Source organism: Oryzias melastigma, linkage group LG5, assembly GCF_002922805.2.
Source record: "Oryzias melastigma strain HK-1 linkage group LG5, ASM292280v2, whole genome shotgun sequence".
In the NCBI taxonomy this organism is placed as follows: Eukaryota; Metazoa; Chordata; class Actinopteri; order Beloniformes; family Adrianichthyidae; genus Oryzias; species Oryzias melastigma.
This window is the reverse complement of record NC_050516.1, coordinates 22,868,560-22,879,583: the sequence shown is the minus strand read 5'-3', so window position 1 is coordinate 22,879,583 and position 11,024 is coordinate 22,868,560. Positions and strand designations below refer to the sequence as shown.

Below are 11,024 nucleotides of genomic sequence, written 5' to 3'. Positions count from 1 at the left end.
TGTTCTCATTCAGTTTATTACCCATTCCCTGTGGATTTAAATGAATGATTTGTTGTTAGATCGCTCTCCTTCCCGTTCTCGGGTTCTGTTTTTCCTCTCCCTGGTTTTTGCCTTGGTTAAATTCTTGTCAATTAACTAAAATGGATCAATATTTATTCATAAAATCAACATACATTTTTTAATTAAATCTATTAATTTAATCTACCGATAATTAAATAATTGAAAAACAACAATTGAAAAAACAATTACTGTTTTTTAAGACAAAAATTACAACTGTTTACTGAATGAGAGTTGCTCATTTTACTTGGGAAATGTCACCCAGGATCTAATTGGTAATATTAGCAGTAAGGTGGAAGTATTCTATCCTGGTGAAGTGGTTAGCAGTTTTGCCTTACGTTGAGTACCCTGATTCCAATCCTGGATCATGTGTGTTTAGCCAATAAAGAGCTTCAACAGCAGGTTGGTTGGAAAACATGTTGGACACCGACCCTCAAAGCCTGGAGTTTGACATCCCTACTCTAAGTTGTCCCTAGTTGTGAATGGGGGTGTGATCATGGCTCACAAGAACCCTGTTGGGAATGTTTCATTCCAGGGTACTTGTAATTGTCGTATGGAACTTTAGAACATGTTCCATTCCAGGGTATGTGTAACTCCTGTCTAGAATGTAAAGGTAGTTGTAACTGTTGTATTGAACATATCCTTTTGTTCCATACAACAGTTAGAAATCTCCTCACGTTCCCTTCCAGGGTACTTATAACTACTGTATGTAGGGCTGCCACGATTATTCGACTAATCGACGACTATTCGACTATTAAAATAGTCGACGAATAATTTGGTCGTCGAAGCGTCGTTTTTTAATTGTTTTTTTCTTGTTTTGGTCTTAAAACTACGCTTCGCGCTTTCTAATGCCGCGTCTGCCTTTGTCTTTGTCACACATGCGCAGTGGTGCTAATCTGGTCAGCAGTGACGTCACAGGAAGTTCTCCGTAGTCTCATAACAAAACGCTAGCTAAAAAGTATGGGAAACATAAGGAAAATAAAAGAGGAAAAAGTGTCAAATGTAATTTCTGCTAGACAGAACTTGTCTTCCATGAAAGCACGATGGCGATAAATGATCACCTGAAAATGAAGCATGTTGAGACCGAGTTTGATCACGCTGAACAGAGAGCTTCGTCTAGCTAAGCTAACATCGGTGCTAACACAGCTAGCGCTCCCGCGGCTGTCATTACTGCGCTGTTTGGAGATGAACCAGAAGATCTGCCGCAGATCCATGTCTACAGCGCTTCTGTCTGCATAGTGAACGTTTCATAATCTGCGCGCTTCTAACCAAACGCCGCTAGGACGGCGCGGATTATGAGTTTACACTGGAAATGAACCACTCGTCCAAGGCTTCATTCATAGTCCGCGCCGCGATCACGTCGTCCGGTTTGAAGAGCGGATTATGAAACATTCACCGCGCAGACAGAGAGGCTGTGTGTCTGTACGGATCTGCTGTAGAGTTATGGAACGATTTAAGACTACGAGTCCCAGAAGTGAAGGAGCTCACCTAAAAGTCCAGAGCTAAGTTTACAAGTGTAGCATTACATTATCTGCATTAAGCTACAATTAAATGGAACTTAAAGTCACAAAAAAAACAACAAACAGCAAAACAACCACAACATTAAAGAAGTAACACAGATTGATGGGTTCTCCCCCAAACTGAAAATATGAAGTATCGCTCTGCGCATGTGCAGTGGATGTAGGAAGAATGAAAGTACTGTTGTAAATTCTAACATCTCCTGCTATTCTCCCTTTTTAAAAATATAAATTTCCCCATTTTTATTTATTTTCTTTGTTTATATGGGCATCCTCAGGTTTTACATGTATATATTGAGTTCAAAGATGTTATTAGTGTTTTGCTTTAATAAATGGACCTCAGTGAGCAAATAGTTAATATCAGCTTTTGAAATACTTTATACATGTCTTATTAAATATATGTTTTAAAAAATAATTGCAGACTTTTAATAAGTTTCCTGTTGTTGATTCAGATTACCTCATTTGATTTAAGTCTTGTTTTAATGCCAGAAACAAATGAAGGAGAAAAGCTGTATGATTAATTAAAAGATTAACTATTAACTATTGTCTTTATTTTAGTTAGAATATAGTTTAAAGACCTCAAGTTTAAAGATAATGATGGTTAAGATGAGTGTTTTACATCCAGTCGCCGCACGAACCGATTAGTCGACTAATCGGAAAAAGTAGTCAGAGATTAGTCGACTATTGACATAATCGTTTGTGGCAGCCCTAATTAGTGAACAGTAAAATGTTCTACAATAATTTGTCCTCCATTAGCTTTCTGAAGTGATTCAAGTGGTAGCGCGGTGCAGCAGCCAGCCATGTCTTTAAATCTATCTTCTTCCACCACTGACAGAAGTCTCGCTCCTTTTAAAAACACCTCAAGAATGCTCTGTGGAATGGAGCTCACACAGAGAAAAGTCAACACAAATCCTAACAGACCAGAACTTCAGCCTTCTGTGTCTGGAATGCTCATATTTCGTTTTACTCTGGAAGTTTTGAAGTCGGCTCTATGTACAAACAAGGCGCTCATTGATCACCTTCGTGAACGTACGACTGGTTGAACTTTTTACACTGAATCTCAGAAATGTGGAACTCTGACCAATCAAGAACTCAGATGTGGAAAAGGCCTGTGAGGCGCTGTCCGCTTCAAAATACAAAAGAGACGTTAATAATTGTGATTGGATTCATTAATACGACTCCAAGAACGTCATTTATAGGAACAGAGCTGCGAAAGAAAAAGTTCTGGAGCAAGATCTGCACTGCTGTGACTTCGCACATCGAGGTTCCTCCTACTGTAGGAGGCAGACGAGCGCTAGTAACCAGTAAAAACACAAAAGAAGAATCTTCTACTTATCGCTACCAGCATGTGCGACGCTGGTCTGGTGTGAACACCTCTGGCCGGATGTGTGTTTATAAAGCTGCGTAGAGTTATGCTTTTGAACGCACCACACGCGGTCGGTGTGAACGCAGCGTAAAACAACCGTTTGTATCCGTCTTCCTCTTCTGTGGTTGAGGTAGGACTATCCTACCTCCAAAAGTTCCTGTTGTTCTCTGTGAGCCCAATGACTTAGTAGCTGATGGTAATCATAACATGCACATTGACAGACCTGTTTTGCTTAATTTATTCTGCTTGACAGTTTTATCCACAGCGTTTCTGCAAAACTACAAAAATTTCCATACCGATTATGATAGACCAATCATGACCAAAAGCAGGTATTTAGTCCAAAAATAGATCATTTTTAGTGTTAAACAAAGTTCACTAAATCCAAATGAACAAACATTTTTGATTTAAAGGTTGCCATAAAAGAGGTCAACTTAAACTCAAAATAAGTTGTAACTTCGGACAGAACTCAAATAACTGACCTTTACTAAGGATACAATTGGGGAGACATAAAAATCTTAACAGAACAGAGAATTCCCTTCCTTAATCTCATGTGTCTGCAGTCATCATACTGATATTTTTGCATCCACTGTATGTCCTACAAGAGCAAAGAAAGCTTCACGAAGCATTGCACTGTACTGAACCAATTAGATGAAAGACTTCAACAAAGCTTCTTCTTCTTCTCCAGTAGAAACCTCCAAGAACCAACATGGAGCTACATCGGGGCAGCAGGAGCAACCCAGATGAACCGGAACTAGGGTAAACAGAGGCTGAAGTTTATACAAGGTGGTGAACAGGTGAGACACACAAGGCTTCATTACAGGAAGCAGAGGGAATGAAATGAAGGCAAAAAACTTATTGAGCCGAGAACAAGAGAAAACCAATTAAAATAGAAACTTCTGCTCTTCTGAGAGTGCAGGAACCTAAAGACAGAATGCGCCATGACGCTTCGTCTAATGAAGATCTGGAGATAACCTCTACAACAACAACAGTCTCATTCTAAGAGTCTGAGTCACTGGATGTTTGGAATCCAAACGTCATGTTTGAACGTCAAACCAGCGTCTTTATGAACATCTTCCATAAACTCTTCCTGATGTTTTAAATGCAACTTCCTGACAGAAGACAGCAGAGAATTTCATTTCCTGAAATCCTCAAAGAACTTCCTTCAAATCTTTTAAGAGGTAATAAAAACCACAATTGAGTGTTCAGAAGGTTAAGGTGTGGCGTGTGACGTCTCAGCAGCTGATTGGTGGACCAGTCCGTTCAGGTGTGATCTTTACTTGCTGACTGTAAGCTGACAGAGTCAGTTCAGACAAACAGCAGCAGCATGAAGATCAAAGGTTTCACCTGCGGGCTCTTCCTCCTCGCCTTCACTACCACAGGTGAGTCTGGTCGTCTCTCTTTAGTCTGGATTCAAATCGTCCTTCATGGACAACTGAAGCGCTTTCATGATTCAGACAGAGGTTGTTAGAAAACAAGAAGTATCTGTTCTGTTTGCTGGTTTGAGTTGAGCTTCCAGACGTGTTTTTCAGGTTTGGTTTTATTATTTTACGGTGTTTCTGTGTGAATCCATTCAGGAAATCATTAGAGCTTTTGGCAGTCTGACAGTGGAAGAGTCATCATGATGCTGCCACTGCCGTGCTTTACAGTAACAATGAACACATTTTCTTTTAGAGTTTATCTTAATGGATCACATTAAAGCGGTTCTGTCGGGACTTTGCTTCAGAGTAAAACATCAAAACAAACTCAAATCGGGTTTTTTCATCTCTTCAGATGTGTCCGTTGACTGTATATAGAGATGGACAGAGCAGTCTGCGACGTCAGCCATAGAAAAGGCCTTACATCCGGCTCCAGCTAAATGAAACCAATTTAGTCACCATTTTTCTGCGATACAAGCGCTGCCATCTTGGAACCAGAGAAAATTGATTGGTCCGAGTCGATCTGAGTGAACGTTTCTATGGAAACTACTGTCACCAATCAGGATGAAGCTTGTTGAATCCCTTCCACAGAAAGTGACTCGGGAGAATCTGTCAATCATATGTTCGAGGTGGGGGCCAGCGGGCTTTGACTGAGGCTTCTGATTGGTCAGTTTAGAATTTTAATAACTTGACATAATAATAATTTAAAAAAAAACATTGTGAGGGGGAAAAATGAAGATTATCAAGACTTCAAAAAGTTACCAGAGCATGAATGGTTATTCTGACCGACAGAATGACTGCTAACAGCTGTTTATTTCTCTATAAAAGTCTATGGATTTTGGTTTCTGGGAGCCAGCAGGTACTTCGTGTTTGAAATGCCAGCAGGAAGGACTCACTCAGTCTGGTTCGTATTTACGGTCTCTGGATGAGTCAGACTTTTTTAATAATAAAACAACCATCAATACATCGTTAAACAGGAAAGTTACATTAAAATTTACAGAGAAATATTTTGTCTGGATAATCTTCAAGCTGGATTTCAACATTTAAAAAAAGATGTAATAAAAAGATAATTTTAGGTTTTTAAGGACCAGAAAAAATCTAAGACAAACAGTTTTAAATAAGCAGAATTTTTATTGAAAGATCAACATAAATCAGTAAATTAGGAGAGTAAATGATGTAACAGAGGTGCTGAAGTTGTTTTTAAGCAAATCAAATCTATTTTTTGTTCTGAAAGAAATGTGTCTTGGATTCACTGTGGCTGCATAACTACGTTAGCACACGCACACAACTCTGTAAAAGTTCCAGTGTAACAGCAAACATAGTTTGCTCTCTTGTAAATATGTAAATTGTTCTAATTTTTCTATTTGCAATGCTGCTGTAACACTGAAATTTCCCCACCGTGAGACGAATAAAGGACTATCTTATCTTAAACATACACATAAGAGCTTAAGAAATTGTTAAAAAAACATAGAATATTAATAGTGCTGTGTTGCAGTTGAGCACCTCTAAGAAGTTGTTTGCACAGTGACTCAAGATCAGAAAAGGTTAAAATCGTAAAAGAAATTTAAAACACTCGTAAAATATTAAGTACACTGTCTAAAATCTATAAAAGTCACAAGTCCAAAACACAACGTACAAACCAGCATTAAGATTTTATAGATCTATGAGAGCAGAAACTCATTCTTATGTTCATGTCAGAACGCTCACAGAACCTGTAATCAAACCACAGATCCACCGGATTACTGAACAACCAGGAAAGTTCAAGTCTCAGAAATAAAAACAGTAAAACCTGAAAGTTCAGATGTTTAAGGAGAAAACCTGATGAGGAACTCTCGATAGAAGGAAACAACACAGACTAATCTGACCAGTAGAGCTGCCGCGATTAGTCGATGAGTCACGACCGTGTGGATTATTAAAAGACTTGATGACTAATTTAATGGTCAATTAGTTTTTTAAATCTCCAAACTACGCTTCTTAATGCCACGTCTGCATGCGCAGGAGTGCTAATCCAGGTCAGAAGTGATGTCACAGGAACCTGCGGCTCTGAAGCCACACGTGGCTGTTTCAGCCCTCCATTGTTGCTCTCTACAGTAGCTGGAAAGTAAAAAGTAAGTAGTAAAGTACAAAAAAAGGAAAGTAATCCATTACTCTGTGATGCTCCAACAAGCAGTCCAGCTTTACAAAATAGGACTCAAAAGTTTTGACAGATTTTTAAAAATTAAGTGTTGGTCAGTAAGTTCTACCAGAATTCAGATGTAAGAACAAATTCAAGGATTTTCAGTGAACCACAGAAAAATACAGTCAAAGTTACTTCCTTTCTAATTTAATTGTAAATGGATTTACGAATTTCTAGCTGAGATGCACCACAAAAGGTAAAATAAACTTATTTCTTTAAATCACTGCTGATATCCACTTCTGCATTGGATGTCTTTAGTTTTGAAAGGATTTCATGTGAATCTGTGTCAAAAATTATAAACAGCTTAATATTTTGAAAAAAGGCTGTTTTGAACTTTCAGGATCAAATTAATCCCAGATCTGATCCTGACCATGAAACTTCTTTTCTAAACCATCTGTTCTCTCCACAGGAGCAGACGCTCAGACAGATGGTGAGTTCTGTTCACTTCATCTGAACCTGCAGAAGGCTGCATTCACAACAGTCACAAATCCAAAAATGATACGTTCTTCTGTCTCCTGCAGTCTGTGGCAAAGCTGCCCTCAACACCAAGGCAGAGACCAGGATCGTTGGAGGTCAGGCCGCCGCTGCGGGGTCGTGGCCCTGGCAGGCCAGGCTGACTATAAGGGGGGCTCTCTGTGGGGGGTCTCTGATCAACAGCCAGTGGATCCTGAGTGCTGCTCACTGTTTCAGCAGGTGAGCTCTGCTCTGGTCACATGACCTCACCTGCTTTCAGATTTTATTAATGTCTTTGTTTTTTCAGCACCAGCACTTCAAATGTGGTTGTTTACCTGGGAGAAACCTCGATAGACAACAGTCCTAACTCCGTCAGCAAGACGGTGTCCCAGATTATTGTACATCCAAACTACAACAGCCAATCTCAGGACAACGACGTTTCTCTGGTGAAGCTGTCCTCGTCTGTGACCTTCAACGACTACATCAGCCCCGTTTGTTTGGCGGCAGCAGGCAGCGACTTCCCCGGCGGGACCACTGCCTGGGTCACCGGCTTTGGGACTCTTTCATTTCAAGGTCAGTAGTTCATTAAAAAGCTTGTTATGAAAAGCTGCCTCACCTTCAACAGTTTTAATGAGTTTTTATTTGAATTGATTTTTGTTGGTCTGATTCTCTAAAACATGATTTTTAGCATTAATATTTTTAGTGATTTCAATAAATCATGAAAATCTGGATATTTGCAACCCGTCTAGAGTGAACCTGCTTTCTCCCAACTGCAGCTGGTCTGCATTGAAAAGAAACAGTGTGTTTTATACTGACATCTAAAGGCTGAGATGAGAACAACTGTTCAAACACGTTTCTTTTGTTTTGACTCTAAAATTGTATTTGTGTCTCATTTTGAATTATAAACAGTTTTGTAGTTTTACTGTTTGTTCTCTCTTGTAGGATCTACCCCTTCCACCCTGCAGGAGGTCAGCGTTCCCATTGTGAACAACACTCAGTGTAACGCGTCTTATGGTTCAATCACCAGCAACATGATCTGTGCCGGTCTGACAGCTGGAGGGAAGGATTCCTGTCAGGTGAGTCCAGATGCTTTCACACTTGATTTCAAAATGAATTTTGAGAGTCTGGAGCAGACCGGCTAGAGGGCACTGTGTAGTCAGAACTTTAAATGATGGTGCCTGAAAATCACAAAGATAAGACGAGTTTGTGTCCTTCAGGCTGCTGTCCATTTAATCTGAACTGCACAAGCAATAAACAATGACATGTATTAAATTCTCTAGTAGTTACTGGTCAACGGTAAAGAAATAGACTAAATGAACTGGACAACTAAACACCTACAGTGTATAGAATTAGACTTTGAATCTGTAAATAAATATCTTATATTCATTTCCTTTAGGAAATAAAATATTGACATAGTATTTACACTTAATAAAGAAAAAAATAATTACAATATAAGGATTTCTATGGAGCTAAATCGGGGCAAATATTATTTGAAACACAAATTAATCAAATTGAAAAATATTAGTATTTGGTCAAAAAAAAAAAAAAGTATAATGTCCAAAACCTTTTGCTATTCTAAAATAAACGTAGTTATTTTCAGCTTCAAATGTTTCGTTTTTTAGGTTTCAAAACTCAAAATTTCAATTTAAAAACGTATCTTTCATTTTCAACATTTTTTTCCCTCCAACTTTTTTTTTCGTTTATAAATCTGAAAGTTTCAGTTACAAAACCTTTAGCCCAGTTAGGGCGTTTTGGACGCGCGTTTGTATGTGATAAAACTCTTTTTACACCCGTCTTGAGACGACTCCAGACTGTATTAGTTCAGACTAAACAGCCATTTTTTGACCGTAATTATTACAGTTCTATGAGTCAGTAAATGCACCGGGACTGAAGTTACCACCAACATTGATTTTGAAGGGTCCTCGTGTTAGCCCCGCCCCCATGCGCCACGAGGGGCCAAAAGTTTTGTATCTGAAACTTTCAGTTTTGTAAACGAAAAAAAAAGAATTGAAAGTGGAAAAAAAGGTTTGAAAGTGAAAAATACATTTTCGAATTGAAATTTTGAGTTTTGAAACCTAAAAAACAGAACATTTGAAGCTGAAAAAAAAACTAAGTTTATTTTAGAATAGCAGGGGGTTTTTGCATATTTTACAGTTTTTTGTTTTTTTTAACCAAACACCAATATTTTTTTCAATTTCATTTATTTGGGTTCCAAATAATATTGGCCCTGATTTAGCTCCATAGATATCTGATGGACAAATGTAGTAGATGTAGGAATTAAACCCCCTTGTTCTGATCATCATTTTCCTTTTAAAATCCGACCAAAATGATTCATTTTGTGTATCTGCTAAACTGTGTCACATTGGCCAATATGGCGTCGCTCATTACATAATAACAGCCTAGCGTGCCGCTCTAGCAATATTTCTCATTGATTGGCTTGGGCTTGTGAAGTGCTTTTTAGTTAGCGGGAGAGGGAGTAAACAAAGGGCTGATGGGAAAATTAGCAAGCTAACGTCCATGCTAACAGTCCTGCTCACAACACACTTGAGCTTTGCTGATTAACTAATACTGTGCGATAGAAAATATGTCTTAAAACATCCCAAACTTGTTCTTATTTTAGCTATAAAAATAGCATAATAATGCTCAAAAGATCGCTAGGAACGATTTTATTAAATAAAAAATAAAGTTGGAGTGGGACTGGACGAAGGTGAACAAAATGGCGCCGGGCGCAAAAACCTGTGCATGAAACGTTAAAGAAATAACTCTCTTATCTTTCCATTTATGCTACGAGTATAATAACATTTTTTCAACATAGATATAGAACAGTTGTACCGAAACACGTACTATTTCCTAAAACATATTTTTTAAAAATGATCTAATATCCTCTGAAAAAGCGCTATATCATCAGTCGACACTACAGATTCAGCTTCTCTATTCATCGTCCATCACGAAAAGTTCTGGTTCCGTCAGAAACTCACTTTACACAACTTTCAACCAGTGTAAATGTATAAAAGAGACGTTTATCATACCTGTAATCACAGCGCAGAGATTAGCTCGCGTTGTTCAGGCCGTTCGTTTATTCTGAACTGAGCATGCGCAGAACATTCAGCAGGTTCCTCCGTCAGACCTGCAATGCGCAGGAGCGCCCTCTACCGACGCGGAGTTATATGAATGTGAAAATAAAGAAAAATGTCAAAGAGGAGGTTTGTACTACCGAGAATAAGATACAGTTTAAGAATAAATTAATAACGACCGTAATTCCTGTAAGTTTACAAGAAAAAAGTCATAACCTGACTGTTAAATTACAACAGAAAACTCATATATGTATTACTTTAAAAGTCATGGGCAAAATATATATTTGAAATAAATATTTGAAAGTCGTAAATGTATTAATTTAAATCACAAAAATGTACGAGAAAAAGAGTCAAATTTAAAAGCAAAAAGAATTTACAAAAAAGTCATAACTTTGCAAAAAATTCATTAATTTAAAAGAACAAAGTAATAAATTAACATGAAAACAGTCATAAATTTACCAGAAAATGTTGCAAATTTACATAAAAAGTCATACATTTAAGAGAAAAATAGTCATAAATTTACAAGAAAAAAGTCATAAATTAAAAAAAAATAGTCAAAAGTTTACAAGAGAAAAAGTCATAAATTTGCCAAAAAAGTCATAAATTTACAAAAAAGTCATAAATTAAAAATAAAATGGCAATAAATTAACAAAAAATAGTCATAAATTTTCAAGAAAAAAAATCGTAGTTTCCAAGAGAAAAAGTCACAAATTTAGCAAAACAAGGTTATAAATTTACAAGAAAAAAGTCAAATTTACCAAAAAAGTCACAAATTTACTTAAAAAAAAGTCATATATATAAAAATCATAAATTTACAAGAAAAAAAATCATAAATGCACAAATAAAACTTGTACATTTAGAAGAAAACAGTTATGAATTAATTAACATAAGTTAACAAGAGAAGAACAAAGTTGTGAGCTAGCCTTTATAATTGTCTTCATCTTTGAGGGAATAAATATCAAACTA

General features: G+C 37.4%; 1 protein-coding gene across 1 annotated transcript in view; it reads left to right on the top strand.

Moving 5' to 3' along the window:
- The first annotated feature begins 4,198 nt into the window (after positions 1–4,198).
- The window catches only part of LOC112139992 (trypsin), an 8,526-nt gene continuing 1,700 nt past the window's right edge, over positions 4,199–11,024 (top strand). Inside the window, exons 1-5 of the mRNA XM_024262875.2 lie at positions 4,199–4,319; positions 6,941–6,961; positions 7,053–7,224; positions 7,292–7,557; positions 7,927–8,060. Coding sequence (XP_024118643.1) covers positions 4,265–4,319; positions 6,941–6,961; positions 7,053–7,224; positions 7,292–7,557; positions 7,927–8,060 — 648 coding nt within the window. The 5' untranslated portion in view covers positions 4,199–4,264. The remainder of the gene's footprint in view (positions 4,320–6,940; positions 6,962–7,052; positions 7,225–7,291; positions 7,558–7,926; positions 8,061–11,024) is intronic.